The sequence below is a fragment of the Scyliorhinus torazame genome, chromosome 18, assembly GCF_047496885.1.
Source record: "Scyliorhinus torazame isolate Kashiwa2021f chromosome 18, sScyTor2.1, whole genome shotgun sequence".
In the NCBI taxonomy this organism is placed as follows: Eukaryota; Metazoa; Chordata; class Chondrichthyes; order Carcharhiniformes; family Scyliorhinidae; genus Scyliorhinus; species Scyliorhinus torazame.
In genome coordinates, this window is record NC_092724.1 from 91,254,859 (window position 1) to 91,278,612 (window position 23,754).

General features: G+C 47.5%; 1 protein-coding gene across 7 annotated transcripts in view; it reads left to right on the plus strand.

Moving 5' to 3' along the window:
* tmem94 (transmembrane protein 94) overlaps nt 1-15,176 on the plus strand; it is a 224,276-nt gene extending 209,100 nt beyond the window's left edge. For all 7 annotated transcript variants that reach the window (XM_072483032.1, XM_072483029.1, XM_072483031.1 and 4 more), the window contains one exon: nt 9,023-15,176. In XM_072483032.1, the coding sequence (XP_072339133.1) occupies nt 9,023-9,095 (73 nt within the window). In that variant the 3' untranslated portion in view covers nt 9,096-15,176. The remainder of the gene's footprint in view (nt 1-9,022) is intronic.
* The last annotated feature ends 8,578 nt before the right edge of the window (nt 15,177-23,754 follow it).

Consider the following 23,754-nt stretch of genomic DNA (forward strand, 5'->3'; position numbering starts at 1 on the left):
TTAGAGGAGAGAGAGAGAGGCAACAAAAAGTTTGGAATGGGATTAAAATGTAGGACCTAGACCACTAAGGAGAATGTTCACTAAAAATGTTGAAGAAATCTTTTTATTGGCATTTCCCATATTTATAAACAGTTGTATATATACACATCTACACATCACATTTTTCTCGCCCGCGCTAATTTCCAGTATTATACAGAGAGGTTTCGTTTGTCCTTCATTTAACTGACCCTACGTGCATTTCATTGCCCTCTGGATCGATCTATGGTTCCTCACACTTCCCCGTTGTGCGTCGTCTCCCCCCCCCCCCCCCCCCCCCCCCCCCCCCCCCCCCTCCGGGCTTCGGCTGTGCTTTTTGTTTCTTTTCGGGACAGAATGGAATCATCTCGTGGCTTCCCTGCCTCCCTTCCGCCCCCGCACCCCCCCCGGGTTGCGCAGTCTTTTGGTACCTCATCGATCTTGGTGTTTTAAAAAAAAAAAAAACTCTTATTAGGTTACTCCTTGTTGTTGGCCTCGAACAGGTTTTGGAACAGACCGACAAACTGCCCCCAAGTATCCAGGAAGCCTTCCTCCGACCCTCGGGTGGCGTACTTGATCTTCTCCAGGTGGATAAATTCCGAAAGGTCAGCGAGTCGGTCTGCAGCTTTGGGTGCTGCCGCCGATCGCCAGCCGAGCAGGATTCTCCGGCGTGCGATTAGGGAAGCGAAAGCGAGGGCGTTGGCCCCTTCCCCATGTGTAGCTCTGGCTGCTCCGATACCCTGAAGATTGCCACTATTGGGCATGGCTTCACCCTCACCCCCACAACCTTGGACGTTGCCTCGGAGAAGACTGTCCAGAACCCAGGAAGCTTGAGGCAAGCCCAAAACATGTGGGTGTGGTTGGCCGGGCCCCTCTGGCACCGCTCACATTTGTCCTCCACCTCCGGGAAGAACCTGCTCATTCGGGTTGTGGTCAGGTGCCCTCCGTGCACCACTTTGAGCTGCATTAGGCTTTGCCTTGCGCAGGAGGTGGTGGAGTTTCACCCTGCTCAGTACTTCACGCCAGAGTCCCCATCCTACCTCTGTCCCCAGTTTGTCCTCCCATTTTTGACCGGTCTCGTCCAGTTGAGTCCGGGCTCTGTCCAGTAGCTGTCCGTATATTTTCCCACATAGCCACATCAGGTCCTCTAGTAGTGTGGTTTCTGGGGTCCCGGGGTACCCCAATCTCTTTGCAGAGGAAGTGTTTTATTTGGAGCTATCTCATTTCCTGTCCTTTTGCTAGCCTCCACTTCCTCGTCAGTACGTCTAGTGTCGCCAGTCTGTGCCCTACGTAGAAGTCCCCGACCGTCAATGTGCCCCCATCTCGCCTCCATCTTTTGAAGGTGGTATCCAGCATGGCTAGGGGAATCTGTGATTGCCTAAGATGGGGGCCATGGGGGACATTTTGGTTATCCCGAAGTGCTGTCTCAACTGGGTCCACGTTCTCAGCGTGGCCGCTACCAATGGGCTCATTGTGTATCTTGTTGAGGAGGATGGGAGTGCTGCTGTGGCCAGGGCCCGGAGGGTTGTTCCTTTACAGGATGCCTCCTCCATTTGTACCCAATCTGTGTCGAGTTCTTGTACCCATACCCTCACTCTTTCTGCCGTTGCTGCCCAGTGGCAGTATTATAGGTTTGGTAAGGCCAAGCCCTCTTTGATTTTCCTTCTTTGCAGTGTAGGTTTGGGAATTCTCGGGTTCTTACCCCCCCCCCCAGACTGTCTACGTTGTGGAAAAAGGCCTTGGGGATGAAGATCGGGATGGATCTAAACAGGAAGAGGAACCTTGGCAGTACGTTCATCTTGATCATCTGCACTCCCCCCGCCAGAGAGAGTGGGAGTGAGCCCCACCTTTGAAGGTCTCTTCTTGCTTCCTCCACCAGGCTGGTCAGGTTCCACTTGTGGATCTGTGTCCAGTCTCTGGCTATCTGGATCCCCAGGTAGCGGAATCTGTTCTGGGCTGTTTTGAACGGGAACCCCTCCAGCTCTCTCCCTCCCCTTTTGGGTTCACTGGGAATGCCTCGCTTTTGCCCAGGTTAAGTTTGTAGCCCGAGAATGTTCCAAACTCTTTCAGTATTTGCAGTATTGCCTTCAGTCCCTCCTGTGGCTTCGAGACATAGAGGAGCAGGTCATCTGCACAGAGTGAGACTCTGTGCTCTCTGTCTCCTCTCCGGATTCCCTTCCAGCTTTTCGCGTCCTGCAGGGCTATCGCCAGGGGTTCGATCGCTAGCACGAACAACAGTGGGGACAGGAGGCAGCCCTGTCTTGTTCCTCTCTGCAGCTGGATGTATGTAGAGCTGGTGGTGTTAGTTCGGAAACTCGCTTTGGGAGCATTTTACAGGAGCCTCACCCAGGCGGTGAACCCCGCTCCTAGCCCAAACCGTTTCAGTACCTCGAGGAGGTATTTCCATTTGACTCTGTCGAAGGTCTTTTCTGCGTCCAGGGAGACTATCATCTCTGGTGTTCTCTCCCCAGAGGGGGTCATTATTATGTTCCGCAGCCGCCTTATGTTCGCTGTGAGCTGCCTACCCTTGACAAAGCCCGTTTGGTCCTCTGTGACCACCTCTGGTACACAGCCCCAGCCTTTTGGCCAGGACCTTTTCGAGTATTTTCGCATCCACGTTCAGCAGTGAAATGGGTCTGTATGATCCGCATTCCGTCAGGTCTTTATCCTATTTTGGGTATCAGTGAAATTGTGACCTGCGCTAGCGTGGGGGGCAGGCTGCCCCTTGCCAGAGAGTCCGCAAACATTTCCCTTAAGTGTGGGGCCAGGACTGGTGCAAATGTTTTGTAGACGTCCGCTGGGAACCCGTCGGGTCCTGGTGCCTTCCCCACCTGCATGGAGCTAATGCTCTCCCTGATTTCTCCCAGGTCTCTTGGTGCTTCCAGCTCCCCCCGTCTGTCTTACCCCACAACTGATAGTCCCAGTCCGTCTAGGAACTGTTTCATCCCCGCGCCCCCGTTGGGGGGCTCGGAGGCGTACAGTCCCCGGTAGAAGGTCTCAAATGCCCGATGGACCTCCTTTGGTTCTGTTACCAGTCTGCCTCTGCTATCCTTTACCTGCGCTATTTCCCTTGAGGCTGCCTGCTTTCTCAGCTGGTGAGCCAAGAGGCGGCCAGCCTTGTCTCTGTGTTCGTAGAAGGTCCCCCGTGTCTGGCGGAGTTGGTACGCTGCTTTCCTAGTGGATAGCAGGTTAAAGTCCATTTGCAGCTTTTTTCTCTCCGCCAGCAGCTCTACGGACGGGGCCTCGGAGTATTTTCTGTCGACTTCCAGGATGGAGTCCACCAGTTGTTGCCTGGCCACCCTCTCTTCCCTATCTCTGCTTGCCTTGTAGGCCATGATCTCTCCTCTCATCATGGCCTTCAGTGCCTCCCAGAATGTGGAGGGTGAGACCTCCCCATTTTGGTTGTTACTAATGTAGTCGCCTATGGCCCGCGATGTTTTCTGACAGAAGACCTTGTCGGCCAGGAGGCCCGTGTCCAGCCTCCATGTGGGGCGCTGGTCCCGGCCTGTCTCCAACCTCACATCCATATAGTGTGGAGCATGGTCAGAGATAACGATCGCGGAGTACTCCGTTCGCGTGATCCCTGGAAGCACCGATTTCCCCACTGCAAAGAAGTCGATACGGGTATATACCTTGTGTACTTGTGAGAAGTATGAAAATTCCTTCTCTCCTGGGTGCAGGAACCTCCATGGGTCCACCGCCCCCATCTGCTCCATAAATGCTCCTAGCTCCCTAGCCATGCCAGTCTTTTTCCCTGCTCTGGGGTTTGATCGGTCGGTCAGTGGGTCCTGTACACAGTTTAAGTTGTCCCCCCATGATCAGTTGGTGTGTGTCAAGGTCGGGGATTTCTGCCATGGTCTTCTTTATGAATTCTGTGTATTCCCAGTTGGGAGCGTATGCATTTACCAGTACGACCGGTGCCCCTTCCAGGACACCGCTGACCATGACCGTCCCCCTGAGTCCGTAACTGTCTTGGTTTCCGTAAACCTCGTCCTCTTGCTAATTAATATTGCTACCTCCCTAGCCCTCGTCTCGTAGCATGAGTGGTGCGTCTGTCCCACCCAGCCCTTTCTTACCAGCAGTCGGTCCTTCACCCTCAGGTGTGTCTCTTGTAGGTAGATTATGTCTGCTTTTAGGCTTCTTAGGTAGGTGAAGACTCTGGATCTTTTCACCGGGCCGTTGAGTCCCCTTACGTTCCAGGTAACAATCCTGGTGGGGGGTTTTCGACCCACCCGGTCTTACTTACCTGGTGGACCCATACTTACCTGGTGGACGCTCCCCTGCACTCCGGGGTTTCCCTTCGTTAGGGGGCCGTCCAAAATGACTGCGGTCGCCATGAGGTCGGATCCCAGGGCTCCGGGGTTTCCTTTTGTCCAGGGGGCACCCATCATGGCCACCAGCTATGTGTACGCCACGTGGCTGAGCCCCTGCACTCCAGGGTCTTCCTTTATCCTGAAGCCCTCCCGAGTGGCTGTTTGTGGCGCCATCTTGGTTCCTCGCCCTGCTCCATGCCTGCCGAGGTCTGTGCTCGTGCTGCTTATCTACCTCACCCTTCTCTTTGCTTCCCTTTTGTTCTGCACTCTCCCCCCGACTCCTCTCCACCCCCCTTAGCCCCTGTTCCTCTGCCCACACCCTGTGTTCTTCACACACACACACACACCCCACCCCACCCCCCGCCCTGTCCCCCCCTTCTCTTTGTGCCAGGTGCTCCCTCACCCCTCAGTGCCTCCACATTCTGGGAGGCACTGAAGGCCGTGATGAGAGGAGAGATCATGGCCTACAAGGCAAGCAGAGATAGGGAAGAGAGGGTGGCCAGGCTTCCCTTTCTTCCTGCCCTCTCGTATTAGCCCTCCTCGCGAACACGGTGGCCCCCGTCCCAGTACTTGCCCTGCTCTGGTCCTGTTTTACCTTCCCTTGTCTCGCCCTCATGTCAGTCTTTTTCACCCTCACTCACCTTGCTTCTCTCCCCCCCCCCCCCCCCCCCCCATTGCATTGAGAGGTGGAACATGCCCGGAAACGAGTCAGCACAGTCCCGCACAGTGCACCAAACATGTGTGTACAGTTTGTGATCGTATTGTCTCTGTTTGTGGTCTGCCCGCTGCTCTTGGTTCCGATTCTTCCTTTCTTTTCCATCCCCGTCGCTTTCATGATGGCCTTTGCGGCTGTCCCTCCCCCAGTTTGTTCGCTCTAACGAACTCCTCCGCTGCTGCTGGCGTGTTAAAAAACAGCTCCTTCCCCTCAAATGTTACCCAGAGTTTGGCCGGGAATAGCATCCCAAATTTCACATTACTTTTGTAGAGTGCTGATTTGGCCCTGTTGAAATCTGCCCTTCTTTTGGCCAGGTCCGCCCCAATGTCCTGGTACACCCTTATGGTCTTCCCTCCCCACATACTCGCTTTCGTCTGCCGGGTCCACTTTAGGATTTTTTTCCCTGTCTTGGAACCTGTGCAGCTTCATGATAATCGCTCTAGGCTGCTCCCCGGCTTTGAACGGCTTTGGGCCTGGACCTGTGCACCCTGTCGATTTCTGGGGGGTTTGGAAATTTCCATCTTCCCACCAGCTTGCCCAGCATTTGGGTGACGAAGCCTGCTGGGTCTCTGCCCTCCATCCCCTCTGGCAGACCCACTATTTTCACATTCTGCCATCTGGACCTATTTTCCTGGTCCTCCACTTTCCCTCTTAGGCTCTCCTGGGTCGTTACCAGCCTTTTCACCTCTGTTTCCTGAGTTACCATCCTGTCGCTCTGGTCCGAGGCGGCCCTCTCCAACTCCTGAATCGTTTTCTCCAGCGCCTCCACCTTCCTTTCCAAGGCCGTTAATGGTTCGCTGCATTTTGTCCGTTGTCTCTGCCAGCAACTTCTTCATCATTGTGTGGAGCTCCATCCTGAGTGTGTCCCTCATGGCGTTTATCTCCGTTTTTAGCTCCTCCTCTAAGCCGTTTATTTCCGTTTTCAGCACGCTTCTCCATTCCTCCCCCTGTGCGGTGTGGTTGGGGGGGGGGGGGGGGATGGTCACCGCGTCCTGTTCCTGCTCCACTGCTCGGCTCACCAGCTTTTCTGCTTCCTGGTTCGCCTAAACCTCCATCTCGCCTCGTGGGGCCGTCTGCCTGCGCGGCTGCAGCTCCTGCTTTTTTCCTTCACATTCGCTGCTACTCCTTCTTACATCTCACCGTCCCCCCGATTTATTATTTGCAGGCATATTTCTGTTATGTGCCTTTCTATTTTTTTTCCTGCGTTTTGGTGCAAAAAAGAAATTCTTTTTTTTGTTCCCCCCCAAAGAAAAAAAAAACCCTTAGGATTTTTGCTCCTTTTAAAAACGATTTTTTTAAATATAAAAATGAATTATTTTTTTCTTTTGAAAGTTTAAAAAAAAAAAAAAAAAGTTTTTAAAAAAACTTTTCAGGAGAGGAACAAGCAAGGTTGAATAAAAAAAATATATTATTTTGTTTTTGTGTTATCCTCTCCGTGCTCGGACTTTCAGGCAGTTCCTGAGCGATCCCCACTTCTCCTCCACGTGCCGCTCACCGGGACCGGGGTCTCTTTTTTTTTCCCCCTCTTCAGCTCCGTGGAACGGAGCTTTGGCGCCTGGGCAGAGCCGATTTAGTGGGACTTTAAATTTTTTTTTTGAAAACCCCCGAAAAAAGCCGCGATTTCGTGGATGTGCGGGAGCGTCTTTGCTGCGGACGCTCCGTTCGCGACCGCCACCGGAAGTCGCGAGAATTTTAAAATTGAGCCATTTTCAGACCACTGGACAGTGCCAGACAACTTTTGTCAAGTTCTCAACACTGATCATTTAAATGTTTTAATAGGATATAATTTAATCTTCTCATGCTGTGAGCATTTAACAGACAAATAAGCCTGCGTGAAGCTCTTGTTAGTTTAAATTACCTTGCAACACTGCAAACTGAGAAACGGTTTTGTGTCCTTCTACGTACAACAAGAACCAAGAAATGTACAGCACAGGAACAGGAACTTCGGCCCTCCAAGCCCGTGCCGACCATGCTGCCCGACTAAACTACAATCTTCTACGCTTCCTGGGTCCGTATCCCTCTATTCCCATCCTATTCATGTATTTGTCAAGATGCCCCTTAAATGTCACTATCGTCCCTGCTTCCACCACCTCCTCCGGTAGCGAGTTCCAGGCACCCACTACCCTCTGCGTAAAAAACTTGCCTCGTACATCTACTCTAAACCTTGTCCCTCTCACCTTAAACCTATGCCCCCTAGTAATTGACCCCTCTACCCTGGGGAAAAGCCTCTGACTATCCACTCTGTCTATGCCCCTCATAATTTTGTAGACCTCTATCAGGTCGCCCCTCAACCTCCTTCGTTCCAGTGAGAACAAACCGAGTTTATTCAACCGCTCCTCATAGCTAATGCCCTCCATACCAGGCAACATTCTGGTAAATCTCTTCTGCACCCTCTCTAAAGCCTCCACATCCTTCTGGTAGTGTGGCGACCAGAATTGAACACTACACTCCAAGTGTGGCCTAACTAAGGTTCTATACAGCTGCAACATGACTTGCCAATTCCTATACTCAATGCCCCGGCCAATGAAGGCAAGCATGCCGTATGCCTTCTTGACTACCTTCTCCACCTGTGTTGCCCCTTTAAATGACCTGTGGACCTGTGCTCCTATATCTCTTTGACTTTCAATACTCTTGAGGGTTCTACCATTCACTGTATATTCCCTACCTGCATTAGACCTTCCAAAATGCATTACCTCACATTTGTCCGGATTAAACTCCATCTGCCAACTCTCCGCCCAAGTCTCCAAACAATCTAAATCCTGCTGTATCTTCTGACAGTCCTCATCGCTATCCACAATTCCACCAACCTTTGTGTCGTCTGCAAACTTACTAATCAGACCAGTTACAGTTTCCTCCAAATCATTTATATATACTACAAAGAGCAAAGGTCCCAGCACTGATCCCTGTGGAACACCACTGGTCACAGCCCTCCAATTAGAAAAGCATCCTTCCATTGCTACTCTCTGCCTTCTATGACCTAGCCAGTTCTGTATCCACCTTGCCAGCTCACCCCTGATCCCGTGTGACTTCACCTTTTGTACTAGTCTACCATGAGGGACCTTGTCAAAGGCCTTACTGAAGTCCATATAGACAACATCCACTGCCCTACCTGCATCAATCATCTTAGTGACCTCCTCGAAAAACTCTATCAAGTTAGTGAGACACGACCTCCCCTTCACAAAACCATGCTGCCTCTCACTAATACGTCCATTTGCTTCCAAATGGGAGTAGATCCTGTCTCGAAGAATTCTCTCCAGTAATTTCCCTACCACTGAAGTAAGGCTCACCGGCCTGTAGTTCCCTGGATTATCCTTGCTACCCTTCTTAAACAGAGGAACAACATTGGCTATTCTCCAGTCCTCCGGGACATCCCCTGAAGACAGTGAGGATCCAAAGATTTCTGTCAAGGCCTCAGCAATTTCCTCTCCAACCTCCTTCAGTATTCTGGGGTAGATCCCATCAGGCCCTGGGGACTTATCTACCTTAATATTTTTTAAGACACCCAACACCTCGTCTTTCTGGATCTCAATGTGACCCAGGCTATCTACACACCCTTCTCCAGACTCAACATCTACCAATTTCTTCTCTTTGGTGAATACTGATGCAAAGTATTCATTTAGTACCTCGCCCATTTCCTCTGGCTCCACACATAGATTCCCTTGCCTATCCTTCAGTGGGCCAACCCTTTCCCTGGCTACCCTCTTGCTTTTTATGTCCGTGTAAAAAGCCTTGGGATTTTCCTTAACCCTACATCATAGGCAGATTATTGGATGCCTCGATAAACAATCTGGCAGGGAATGTGGGGTGTGATAGTTCTTTGTGAACAATGGACTGCTCAGACCAAGAGACATCTCATGCAGTCTTTTTTTTCATTTCCATATTTAAGATAATTTTTCATGAATTTAATACTTTGCTGGATTAATTAATGTTTTGTGAGGAGAAAAAAATATACCCATTCCTTTGCCTCCTGTTTCTTCAGAGTGCGAGACCGTTACCAGAAGAGACAAAAGCTACAGTTCGAAACCAAGCTGGGGATGAATTCTCCGTTCTGATGCTGGGACTGCTGCGAGAAAGCGACATCAACTACAGGGAAGCTCCTCAACTGACTTAGTTATGTCAGGATATTCGGTCCGAGCTGTACCCGGGCACCAGATTATTACTGCATGAAGACTTCAGAACCACACTGGAAGTTGCCGGCCTCGTGTCTAGTGAGGGGTTTTACCAGATATCCTAGGACAGAGATACACGGGGCATAAAGATACAGAATGTGGTGCTTTAGGAAGTGGCACTTCAAATGTACGTTAGCACAAGCAAAAGGGAAAAGATTCATTAAATTGATGTACCCTGCTGTAAAGTCTGAATACGTTCCTCCAGTCATTGGAATGCGCACAACTTTAACATACAGCCTCTTTCCACCAAGCATGTCCATTTGGCTGTGTGGCTCAGGAGTTGCACCACAGCGACAGGATGAGGAACAGGATCAATGAAAGGCTATGATCTGGGTTATAACTTCCCAGGCAAATTGTGAAAACTGCCGAAGGGGGATAATTGTAGGGTCGTCTTTACTGATCTGGGGGTTTGGAATCCCAAATCCATGCACCTTGGCAGCATTCAATGATGTAATAATCTCTTGTGGTGAAGAGACCGCCGCCCTTAAAGTGTGTTACAGAGCAGGAGTTTCCTCTGCCTTTTTTCATCTTTCTCCCCCTCGAGGATTTCTTCCACCAGCCAAGCCAGTGGGCAGTAGGGAGGTTGCCTCTCTCCCCCCGTCTCTCCCTCTCCTGGTCTATTTACAAGCTCCTTGGAGATGCTTTTTATAAATTTTTAAAGAAAGATCTCTGGGTGACTAGCTCCAAGATTCTGGTCAGAATTTGCCTGGTCATGTCTAGCTGTGAACATCCACCTACTTGGGGTTGTGTTTGAGTATCAGACTGTATTTATTTGAGAGGGTGTAATAATATTGTAAATTGTAACTGAAGTAATTCTACTGTGTATTGTTTGGGGTGAAGGGAGGGTCTGGTGCTTCAGGTCAGTGTTTGCCTGCTTCAACTCGTGTGATTGTTCATTTAAAGGAACACTGTGAAAAGAATTGACTGTACAAGTCAACTGGATCGCTCGTTGCCGTCATGCCTCTGGCATCTAAATGATCATAGTACTGGCCAAACCCGTGTGTTCACATGCTATCTATACACCAGTTCTCTCTCTCTCTCTCTCTCTCTCTTTCTCTCTTCACCCCCCCCCCCCCCCCACCACCACCACTCCCCACTGCAGCGGATGGCAGCTCTATGTCACACCACATTGAATTAATGCTGAAGCCAATGAGGTTTTTGTTTTGCATTCCCGCAGCGTCTGAAATAAAATGCCCACTGGGTAAAATCAGCTTCTCAATGTCTGTGACAAACTTGAGAAGCATCATCACAGCTTCTATATTGGGGCAATTGTGGTGGCTGAGCAGGGTGGGGGGTACAATGGACCCACATTAAAGTTTGTTGTGCCCCCTAGTTTAAAGTGAAGGTAATGTAAGACATCCTATCCATATTGGTAAGGATTGAAAGCCTTCACTTTCTGATATGCAATAAAAAAGATCATGTTCAATGTGAAATAGTGATTTGTGCCATCCAACATTAAATTGATAATACTGTGAAATATTGGACATCTTTTGTCATAGAGACTTACGAGGTTGCTGCCGCTAGCATAGTTCCTAACTGTTCAGGGCCCCCTCCATTTTCTGATGAGGCTGTTGTAATTATGATCAAATTTTCCTGTTATCGTTGCCCTTCTCTCCAGCTTCCAATTGCCTCTACTTGTTGCTGTTTAATGTTTGAAACTATTTTATATTTCCAGAGAGAAACATGTCAACAGTTGCATTAATATAGTGAGCACAGTGCAAGTGATACCACAGCAATATTTGTGCCAATAGGAGATGTAGACTTCCACATGCGAGGTCCGCAAATATCACCGAGTCGAGTTTGTGCTCTCTCTCTCTATTACTCACATACTTTATTACACTATGATACGGACTCCTCCATTTCCAATGTGGTAGGATTTAGCAGCACATAGTGTGAAAAGCAGTACAAATGAAGGAGTTGGCACTAATGACACATTGTGATCATACAAGCACATAGTGGGTGTGAAATGTTATTTTTACCCAATGTGCACTCTAGTCAGTGCATTTCGGTGTGCTTGTGTTTTGAGTCAAGCAGAGGAGGGACTGTGGATGAAAGCAGTCGAGGTTAAGAGATGGGATCATTGCCTGCCTGCTCCACAAATGTTTAACCTTGTTCATTGAATACGTGACTGCGTCAAATCCGATCTCTTGCAACACTCTTCAATTCCGCGATTAGAAAAAATTGTTTGCCTTTGAAAGACCACATCAACTCATCCCAAGAATATCATCATGCTCTTGCATTTGTGGTTCACACTGCTGCCTTACGGCACCGAGGTCCCTGATTCGATCCCGACCCTGGGTCACTGTCCGTGTGGAGTTTGCACATTCTCCCTGTGTTTGCATGGGTTTCACCCCACACAACCCAAAGATGTGCAGGGTAGGTGGATTGACCATGCTAAATTGCCCCTTAATTGGAAAAAGTGAATTTGGTACTCTAAAATATATATTTTTTTAAAAAGTAAAATAAAAATCATGCCCTTGCACTTGTACTTCAGTGTGACTGATGGTTTTTTGCCTTTTAGGCAAGAGGCCAGACATTCTTTGATTGTGAAGCTAATTTATGTGACAGTCCTGTAAGAATTCATCAAGTTTTATATTAAGATCCATTATGTGCTTACTATGGCCTTTTCATTATCATCACAATGTTGCAAGTGTTCCAATTAATTTGAAGCCCAACTTCTCTTCTCTCTCCCCCCCCCCCCCCCTTCCCCACTGGATGCCGCTAGGGTGGTGCGCGGCAGATCCGACCCCACCCCCTTTCCAGTTTGTTTTACTGTACATGAAACGGGTGACTGAGGGAACCTGCTCCCTGGATGTTGTCTCCTGTTAGTGATGTCCAACCAGGAATCTATTGTATGGAATGCATCAAGAATGGCATAGCGACATCAAAATTTAGTGTTTACACTTAATTTTAACTCATTCATGTTTCGTGGAATGGTGTAGTTATAGGTCTGACCCTAAAATCATACCTTTTCTGAAGTACTGAAAGATCATTGCTGACGGCAATCTGAGAGTTTATTAAAAGTTCCAATGTCAACCAACCAAGTGGCAAGAATGAGTGACACCCACTTGCAAATTGTACCCAGGATCTGACTACCCCAATAGGAGAGAGATTGTGCTATAATGTCCCTGACACATTGTCCTTGTAAAATCTGCTGGCGTCGGGCAAAGATTCTTAACCAAGGTTTAATGTGACCAAAACTAACCTTTTAAATCCATAATAAAGAGCCACTGAGACACGATGATAAACTCAACTGTCCAAATTGGCAATGTTTGTTTTGCTTTGGTTGAAGGTGGCCTCTGAACAAACAAAGGTTGTTTTAAATGTGCAAACAGGCTTTGTGTGGGTTCAAATTCGTGCTGGTATCACTTCAGACAAAAGCCCCAGTTCTTCGGACCCCTGTGTCTTGTAACTTGATGCAAGCAGCATAAAGTCCTTGCAGGTCATTAATGCAGCACGTAGACCACGCTGCAGGACAGGAAGTGCCCTCCTGGAGAGCTTCCAGTTACCCCGTGATCTGGGAGTGGTGATATGGAGAGGAGATGAGCTTGACATACATTGTCTGCCTATTTGAAAGAGAGGCAAGTCTGACAGCCATCATCAGTAACCCACTCGAGACTAATCACTCCATTCTGGCCAAAGTGTGCAGTTTTTGTGGTGGGCCCCAGTCAGCCTCTCCGTTTCCTGAAGTGAGACACTGCAATGTCTCTGCACTGCCTCAGCCGTGTAAACTGGAGGGAGCCTTTTGTTCAGAGGGGCGTTAGCCAGCTGAGATTCCGGTTCCAGTGCCAGTCACAGCAGAAAGAACTCTTCGCTGGTACACCAGGCAGATTACGTCCCATCAGTGTAATCCAACTGAAGTGCCTCCTTATAATATCGCCTGCAAATTAGTGTCTTATAACAATTTGTTTTGAAACTATGCAATACAATTTTAATTTGTCGAAGTTTTTATGTATAAGAAATGTTCCCCTCGTATCACTGCAAAAACATCTGTACAGCCTGTTTACATTTGAAGCTAGTCATTGAGTTATATAACCAGTTTGGGATGAACTTAATCCTGCAGCGCTGTCACTACTACCTTCTGAATATTGCCCCATCAGAAACACAACATCTGACCTCTGCATGCTCTCCCACCATGCCAGGGCTGGTGTAGGCAGCCCCTGAGGACAATAATAAGTGCCGGCCTTCACCCTTCCTTCCTATGATGGGTCACATTAGCTTTGCACTGTACCATGCTCCCAGCTCAGCAGCTGATCTTCCTGTTTCGCAGAAAGCATGAAGAAAAGGAATTTTGAAATATTTGTATTTTGGCAGGGTCAGATCAAAGAGTGTGGTCAAGAAATGAAGCCTCTACTTCTGCCCGATCTTTTAAAGTTAAATCTCCGCTTGCGCATTAAAAATACCATAACTTTGCAATGAAAACAAATTTTGCAAAAGTTGTTTAGAATTGTTTTTACACCAGGATGATGTGCTTTTCTATCACAGCACAAAGATGCGAAGTAGTGTTTGAACATTTTCTGTGCCATTTTAAACTGTTGCAGGCCATTAAGTAAATTTTCTGTGCCATTTTAAACTGTTGCAGGTCATAAAGTAATGTTAAAACAATCTTGCAGGCAATTCCATCTACTTGAAAGTTCAAAGGTTATCTGCTACTGGCCGTTTCATGTCAAACTTTGTAGAGCCCTTAACTTAAAACTATTAGTAGCTCACTATGGCCTAAGGACCATGGGATGGCCCATTCTGGTTATTCTTTTGAGGTGAAATTGTCTGGTAAATGATACATGCATTGAAACAGTTCTCGTCTCTCAAATGTTCATTTGTTTCTGTATTGTCCTACTTTGGGTTGTTGACTGCTGCCCCCTCCTAAATCAAAGTCTTTACTCTTCACGTGTGAAAGTGGAATTCGCCATTCCCAGAGACCATAGGCTGCTCTCCCCTAATTATTTGAATGATGTTTTGGTACCAATATGTTTCAAATGATTTCCACTCCATTGAATAAAGTTGTGGTGCGCTCCTGAGTGGTAGTGCTGCGTTCCGGGGAGATTTTGGATGCTGAAACTCTGCACTGGTTCACGTTTTCATCTCCCAATTTTTAATGTCCACTGTCAGATTCAAAAGAGTTAAAATGGATTGAAGATTGCAAAAACTCATGGTCATTGATGGGCAGAGTTGTATGAAGTGTTCGCAACATTACATCACTAACACATTTCTAACTTTTTGAATGGGTTGTCTGTCAAGTTTGAACAACTGAGCTTTTTACAGCATATAACCAGAATGTTCATTCCATTGGATAGCAGCATCTGTCCAATGTTGCCTTGTGAATATTAAGCCAACACATTTTTCACTAGTTGGAAGGTATATACCGATCAGGGATGGGATGTTATCTTAAAAAAAGCCCTACTTCTCCACTTCCCCACTCCAACCAATTGTTATCAGTCCTAATGTGTTCATGTGTGGTCTTTAGTTTGCTTTCACTATTCAAAGTTGAATTTTTACGTTGCCCTCCGATTATAATTATATGTGGAATTTCCTTTTCAAGGCCAATCTGAATACAAAATTTTTCAGAGCCGAAGTGTATCTTAACTGCTTTTCCTCCATAGTTTTCCAAAGAGAGCCTTTCTCATTGGGATTGACGATCAGCATGTTACCACCACATCAATCCCAGTTGCAATAAGGCTTGTGACCCGCACTAACTTGCAATTGCACATCAATTTTCATTATAAACGGTGCCAGCCATTTCCTGGAGGTAGTAGCGAGGCTTTGATTTAGTAATGGTGGATGTGATTCCCATTCCGCTATGCAGTAACGCCACATACACAAACTTGATTCAGTGGCATTTTATAAATGTACATTGTGTAAAATGTTTAGAGATATTTAATGTCAACTGTTTTGTTGAATTTTAGTATGATCAAAGCTTGTAACTTGTAAATACAGATTGCAATGGCAATAAATAGCATCTTTGTACCGTTCCGTCTCCAGTTGATCAGTGTGGCAGTCTGCCTTGGTTTAGTCCTTCAGTCACAGCTTGTTAATCCTGGAATTCTGATTCAGAAGTCTCATTTATTTGATTTGCTTGGGTCTGTGTAGATCTTTCAATCATAAACAATGCTGTACAGCTCTGCATAGGGAGAGGAGGTTGGAATGCAAAACTGTTGCCACTTATAAGGGCTGACTTGGCAGGCTGAGATGCTGTCAATCATTATTCCCTTTGCTGCTGATCTACGTTGGTTTCCAGCCTGTGTCGATGTTAAAATTCTGATCCTTATTTTCAAATCCATGGTCTTGCTGCGCACCATCTCTTTCACCGTCTCCGCTCCTATGACCCTCGAGATCCCTTGCCCCTTCTCCAATTTAGACCCTAAGCTTTGAAATTCCCTCCGTAAACCTCCACCCTTTTCCAACTCTCTGACGCCGCTTAAAAGTGACATCTTCGGCTAAACTTTTGGGCAGCTGCCTATCAAAATTTCTTTTATTTTTTTTGAAAATATTTTATTGAAGCATTCGTAATTTTCACAGTTTAACACATTAACATCTCTTAAACAACCACACGGGCCGACACACACAAAGAAAAAACAACCTACGGACCAACACACCCTACTCCCCCCGCTCTATTCCCTAGCTGCCTGTAACTATATTCTCCGTACCATTGTAACATTGCCATGCTTCCTGTTTTCCTACCCCCCCCCCCCCCACCCCACACACACACACACACCCCCCCCTACTGCTGACGCTCAATTTTCCTTGAAGTAGCCTGAATGGCTGCCATCTCTCGGCGAACCCTTGAATTGATCCTCTCAAAGCGAATGTAATTTTCTCCAGACTGAGAAACCCTGCCATATCGCTGACTCACACTTCTGACTTCAGGGGCTCTGAGTCCCTCCATCCCAGCAAAATCTGTCTCCGGGCCACCAGGGAGGAGAAGGCCAGAACATTGGGCTCCCTTCTCCCCCCCCCCCCTCCCCCTTGGCCCCGGATCTTCCAATACCCCAAATATTGCCAGTTCTGGACTCTGAGTTACCCTTCCTTCCAGGACCTCTGACACAATGTCGGCAAATCCCTGCCAGAATCCCCTCAATTACAGACATGCCCAAAACATATGTACATGGTTCACCGGGCTACCCCCTCACCGCCCACATCTGTCCTCCACCTCCTCAAAGAACCTGCTCATCCAGGCTACTGGCAGGTGGGCCCTGTAGACCACCTTGAACTGGATCAAGCTAAGTCTGGCACACGACAAGGATGAATTAACTCTTTTCAGGGCTTTTTCCCACAGCTTGAATTCTATCTCTCCACGCAGCTCCTCTTCCCACTTCCTCTTCACCTCCCTGATAGGGGCCCCTTCCCACTCCATCAACTCCTTATATATCTCCGAGACCCTCCCCCCTCCAACCTGCCTATCATCATTTCATAAGACTGAGGAGCTGAAGTTGGCCATTTAACCCCTCAATCCTGCTCCACCACTCAGTAAGATCATTGAGCTCTGATTCTGACCTTAACAACGCTTTCCTGCCTGCACCCCCATAACCCTTGAGTGTTGATCAAATATCTGTCTGAACTCAGCCTTGAATATATTTAATCACAGAATTTACAGTGCGGAAGGAGGCTATTCGGCCCATCGAGTCTGCACCAGCTCTTGGAAAGAGCACCCTCCTTAAGACCACACCTCCACCCTACCCCAGTAACCCAGCAACTCCGTCTAACCCAAGAACAATTTAGCATAGCCAATCCACCTAACCTGCACATCTTTGGGCTGTGGGAGGAAACCCATGCAGACACGAGGAGAATGTGCAGACTCCGTACAGACAGTGACCCAAGCGGGAATCGAACCTGGGGCTGTGAAGCCATAGTGCTAACTACTGCTACCGTGCTGCCCACTAATGACCTAGCCTTTCTTTTCCGAGGAAGAGAATTCCAAAGACGAATGGCCCTCCTCCTCATCGTCTTATTAAATAGGCGACCACTTATTTATAAACTGTGTCCCCTAGTTCTAGATTCCTTAAGTGGAAATATCCAGCATCCACCCTGTCAGTCCCCTCAGAATCTTACATGTTTGAATAAGCTCGCCTCCCATTAACTCCAATAAGTATAGGCTTGAACATTCTTCCTAAGTGAACTCCGCCATCCTGAGAATCAACCAAGAACTAATGTAGATTAGCCTTCTGTGAAATTTGATTTAGTCATGGAGGTCTACAGCACAAAAAAGGCCCTTTGGCCCACCGTGTCTGCGCCAGTAAATAAACACCCACTGAGCTATTCTAATCCCATTTACCAGGACTTGGCCCTTAGCCTTGTATGCCTTGGCATTGCAAGTGTACATCTAAATACTTGCTCAACCCTCCAACACCCTTTCAGTCAGTGAGCTATGTCAAATGCTGTTTGATGCTCCGATGAAGCAGGTTGAAACTTTTTTTTACTGCCTTAGAGCCATTATATAAGTGCAAGTTTTTGTTCTGAGTTATTTTGGAGCCCTTCTGGTGAAGCTAAATGGTCTCCAGCATGATCTCCACATGGTTTCATAGAAATCTGTGCAATTAATGGCCTATTGCACATTCAGTAGCACTGACTGAAACCTCACTGACAAAGCAGTCAAACACAACAGCAATTCCCAATGTCCTGTGCTGAAACAAAGTGAATTGACAGTGCTTACTGCAAACAGTAGAACAAACTCCGGAATGTGCGAACTTTGCCCACAGTGGTTGCCACTACTGCCTCACAGCGCCAGGAACCTGAGTTCGATTCTGACCTCGGGTGACAGTCTGTGTGGAGTTTGCAGATTCTCCCCTTGTTTGCGTGGGATTCCTCCAGGTGCTCCGGTTTCCTCCCACAGTCCAAAGATTTGCAAGTTATGTGGATTGGCCATGCTAAATTGCCCCGAAGTGTCCAAAGGTTGGGTAGGGTTACAGGGCAGGGGAGTGGGCCGCGGTAGGGAGCTCTTTTGAAGGGTCTGTGCAGACTATGGGCTGAATGGCCTCCTGCACTTGTAGGGATTATATTCTATCATTGATATGAATGCGGATAATAAAAACATAGAAATTGGAGCCGGAGGAGGCCATTTGGCTCTTCGAGCCTGCTCCGCCATTCATTCTGATCATGGCTGATCATCCAGCTCCATAACCAGTTCCTGTTTCTCCTCCCTCCCTCCCGTCCTCCCTTTCTCCCCCCCCCCCCCCCCCCCCCCCCGTCCCCATATCCTTTTAGCCCCAAGTGCCTCTTGAAAATATACAAATGTTTTGGCCTCAACTGCTTCCTGTGCTAGCAGATTCCACAGGCTCACCACTCTGGGTGAAGAAATTTCTCCTCATCTCAGTCCCAAATGATTTACACTGTGGTCTCCGGTTCTGGACTCCCCCGACATCAGGAACATCCTTCCTACACCTACCCTGTCTAATTCTGTTAGAATTATATAGGCTTCTATGAGATCCCGCCCCTCGTTCATATATATAATCCTAACTGACTAAATCTGTCCTCCTACATCAGTCCTTTCAACCCAGGAATCAGTCTGGTAAATCTTCGCTGCACGCCCTCTGTTGCAAGAACATCCTTCCTCAGAGAAGGGGATGTAAACTGCACACAATACTCCAGGTGTGGTCTCACCAAGGCCCTGTATAATTGCAGATAGACGTCCCTGCTCCTGTACTTGAATCCTCCTGACTATGAAGACTTTTCAGGCTTGCCCAGCAGGTACCTGTGTGAGACAGCCAAGGAAACCATAGCCCAGTATGGGTTTGCAACTTCAGGGCAAAGGGCACCTTAGTGGACGTTACTGCAAGCATTAAACCATTGAGCCAGATTGCACAGAAAAAGTAATGGTGTGTTAATGATGTGTGCCGCTATTAATGTGAAAATTGATCAGCAAATTCAGGTGATTATAAGAACAGTACCTCATCCTTTTCTCCCAGTTAATTTGAAGAGCTAAAGGCAGCATTTGTGACAAGAGAAACATGGTTAACATTTCAGAGCGATGATCCCTCATCAGAACTGAACATTGTTAGAGCTGTAACAGATTTTAAGCAAGTACGTGAGCCAGGGTGAGGGAGCAAAGAACAAATGGCAAGTTATCTGATTGGGTGGAAGGCAGGAAGGTAGATAGCAAAAGGAGATGGTAATAGAACAATCAAAAGATGGTCAAGAAGGGGTGTCAATGGGAATAGCATTAAAATCAACAACAGCTGCTGTCAGAGAAAAGATGTGCAGGTTAGGTGGATTGGCCATGCTAAATTGCCCTTAGTGTTGGTTGAGTGGGGTTATTGTGTTATGGGGATAGGGGTGTGTGGGCTTGGGTAGGGTGCTCTTTCCAAGAGCCGGTGCAGACTCGATGGGCCAAATGGCCTCCTTCTGCACTGTAAATTCTATGAAAAGGAGGCAGAGGTTATTGTCATGTAGGAAACGCAACAGCTAATATTCCAATGCATTTCTACAGTGCAGGAGGCCATTCAGCCCCTTAGTACCCTACCTAACCCATTCCTCCCACCCCATTCCTGCCACCACACCTAACCGGAACGTCTTTGGCCACTAAGGGACAATTTAGCATAGCCAATCCACCTAGCCTGCACATTTTGGACTGTGGGAGGAAACCGGAGCACCAGGAGGAAACCCACGGGGAGAACATGCAAACTCCACATAGTCATCCAAGGCTGGAATTGAACCCAGGTCCCTGGTGTTGCGAGGCAGCAATGCTAACTACTGTGCTGCCTTTTATGATCTGAAATTCTTGGATTCAGTGATTTATTTTTTTGGGAGAGGTTCAGTGTTGGGTCCGAAGGCTGGGAAGTGGCAATTTGAAAGATGGGGATGTGAGAACTAAAATGATAGACTGGAATTTAGGGGTCACGCTTGCAGACGAATGGAGGTGTGCCACAAAGTTTATTTCGGGTCACATTCTCCCCGTGTCTGCGTGGGTTTCGCCCCCACAAGCCAAAAATGTGCAGAGTAGGTGGATTGGCCACGCTAAATTGCCCCTTAATTGGAAAAAATAATTGGGTAATCTAAATTAAATTTTAAAAAGTTTATTCAGGGCTGGTCTCCCCCACGCCGGGGAATGCATTGTGACAGCAAATACAGTGTATTAAGTTGAAAGAAGTCAAAGTAAATCATAGAAACTTGGAAAGAGCGAACGGGGGCCTGGGAGGGAGTGGGGAAAGGGGCAGGTGTTGCATTGCTTGCACTTCCACAGAAAGGCGCTGGGATAGAATTTAAACTGAAACCTCTATCCTTCAAGTGGTAATTCCTTATTGGAGATTTTAGCACTAATTTATTTTCCGTTCCATCCCCTCTCTTTCGGTCCAATCCATTTTTCCCTCTTTATTTCTCAGCTGATTTAACTAATTCACCCTCCGTCTCAGTCATTCTTTTGTCTTTTTCAATTCTTAAACCTCACCGGTTTAGCAGGTACACAATTGGTTTTGCTGTTCAGTAAGTCACAGTTGTCTTCCTCCACCGATATCAACTTGCACTTACAGGAAGTTAAGGTGCAAAAGAATTTTGAGCTGAGCGATGCAGATAAAATATCCAACCAGTCTCCCGAGATGCCCCACTTAGCAAGATTCAGCCCGTGGTGCTGGAAATTCATCGTCTGATGCATTTCTTTGGTAAGTTTCTTCCTGGTTCTTTGCCCATATTTTCATGCTACTCACATTGACCCTGTGAGCAGTTTGCTAATTCTACTTCAACAAGATGGTCACTAGGATGGTGCAGGATCTATATATACACACACACACATATACACACATGAATTGTGAGTTTGTGGGAGGTAGTGACCACAATTCGGTGTCTTTCACTATTGCAATGGAGAGGGATAGGGCCATACGGCAGGGCAAGGTTTATAATTGGGGGAGGGGTAATTATGATGCGATGAGGCAAGAATTAGGGAGCATAAGATGGGAACAGAAACTGTCAGGGAAGGGCACAAATGAAAAGTGGAGCTTGTTCAAGGAACAAATGCTGCGTGTCCTTGATAGGTATGTCCCTGTCAGGCAAGGAGGAAATGGCCGTGTGAGGGCACCGTGGTTCACAAAAGAGGTTGAATGTCTTGTCAAGGGGAAAAAGAAAGCTTTTGTAAGGATGGGAAAGCAAGGTTCAGTTGGGTCGCTTGAGGGTTACAAGGTAGCAAGGAATGAGCTAAAAAGTGGGCTTAGGAGAGCTAGGAGGGGACATGAGAAGTCCTTGGCAGGTCGGATCAAGGAAAACCCCAAGGCTTTTTACCCTTATGTGAGAAATAAAAGAATGACCAGGGTAAGGTTAGGGCCAGTCAAGGACAGTAGTGGGAACTTGTGCATGGAGTCAGACGAGATAGGAGGGGCGTTGAATGAATACTTTTCTTCAGTGTTCACCGAGAAGAGGGGCTATGTTTTTGAGGATGAGAGTGTGATACAGGCGGGTAGGCTGTAGGCGGGTAGATGTTCTGAGGGAAGATGTATTAGCAATTTTGAAAAACCTGAGGGTCGACAAGTCCCTTGGGCCAGATGGGATATATACTAGGATTCTTTGGGAGGCAAGGGATGAGATTGCAGAGCCTTTGGCTTTGATCTTTGAGTCCTCACTGTCCACGGGGATAGTGCCAGAGGACTGGAGAGTGGTGAATGTTGTTCCTCTGTTCAAGAAAGGGAATAGGAATGACCCTAGTAATTTTAGGCTGGTTAGTCTTTCTTCGGTGGTCGGTAAGTTAATGGAAAGGGTCCTGAGGGATAGGATTAATGACCATTTGGAAAGATGCAGCTTAATCCAGGATAGTCAACACGGATTCGTGAAGGGTAAGCCCCATTGATGCTGACAGGGGTGTGCACAGTACTTTGCTTCCTGAGGTCAATGACCAGCTCTTTAGTTTTGCTGGCATTGAGGGAGAGATTGTTGTCGCTGCACCACTCCACTAGGTTCTCTATCTCCCTCCTGTATCCGGACTCATCGTTATTCGAGATCCGGCCCACTATGGTCGTATCGTCAGCAAACTTGTAGATGGAGTTGGAACCAAGTTTTGCCACGCAGTCGTAACTGGCTATCACATAGAAGACAGAGGGTGGTGGTGGATGGAAAATTTTCAGACTGGAGACCAGTTACCAGCGGTGTACCACAGGGATCAGTGCTGGGTCCTCTGCTATTTGTGATTTTTATCAATGACTTGGAGGAGGGGGCTGGAGGGTGGGTCAGTAAATTTGCTGATGACTCCAAGATTGGTGGAGTAGTGGATGAGGTGGCGGGCTGTTGTAGGCTGAAAAGTGACATTGATAGGATGCAGAGCTAGGCCGAAAAATGGCAGATGGAGTTTAACCCTGATAAGTGCGAGGTGATTCATTTTGGTAGGACAAATTTGAATGCGGATTACAGAGTCAATGGCAGGGTTCTGAGGAATGTGGAGGAACAGAGCGATCTTGGGGTTCATGTCCACAGATCTCTAGCCACTCAAGTGGTTAGAGCCGTGAAGAAGGCTTATAGTGTGTTAGTGTTTATTAACAATGGCTTGAGTTTAAGAGCCGCGGGGTTATGCTGCAACTGTACAGGACCCTGGTGAGACCACATTTGGAGTATTGTGTGCAGTTCTGGTCGCCTCATTATAGGAAGGATGTGGAAGCATTGGAAAGGGTGCAAAGGAGATTTACCAGGATGCTGCCTGGATTGGAGGGTAGGTCTTATGAAGAAAGGTTGAGGAAGCTAGGGCTTAAGAAAGGTTGAGGAAGCTAGGGCTTTTCTCATTGGAGCGAAGGAGGATGAGAGGCGACTTTATAGAGGTTAATAAGATGATGAGGGGGATAGATAGAGTGGACGTTCAGAGACTATTTCCTCAGGTGTATGTAGCTGTTACAAGGGGGCATAACTATAAGGTTCGAGGTGGGAGATATAGGAGGGATGTCCGAGGTAGGTTCTTTACTCAGAGAGTGGTTAGAGTGTGAAATGCACTGCCTGCTGTGATAGTGGAGTCGGACACTTTAGGAACTTTCAAGCGGTTATTGGATAGGGACATGGAGCACACCAGAATGACAGGGAGTGGGATAGCTTGATCTTGGTTTCAGACAAAGCTCGGCATCGAGGGCCGAGGAGCCTGTTCTGTGCTGTACTGTTCTATGTTCTAAAGCATACCTGGGAATGTATTACATGCTGGAATCTAATCACGAATCTGGGGTGGTTTATATTGAGGCATACCATTGAATGATGTACAGATTGGAAGTTAATTGAGAGGAGGGAAGGTGGTTTATATATAGAGTAGCGGATACCGGGGAATGATTTACAAGCTGGAATCTAATGAAAGGATTTGGGTGGTATATATAGATTAATGGATAGCATTGCATGACTGGAAGTTAATTGAGATGTTGTAGTTTATACACAGTGATGGATTCCCTGAGTGAGTTACAAACTGGAATCCAATTGCAATGTTCATGTGATTTACAGATACCCGTGAGTGTATCTCTGTAGCAGGTGGTCTCCGTACCTCGTGAGATTTGACAGCATTGCTTTCAGCTAGAGGTCCAACATTAGCTAGGCAGTATTACCATTAGTCCATCACAACGCAGTGTCGCCAAAGGGCAGGCAGATGCAGATCCTCACTGGCACC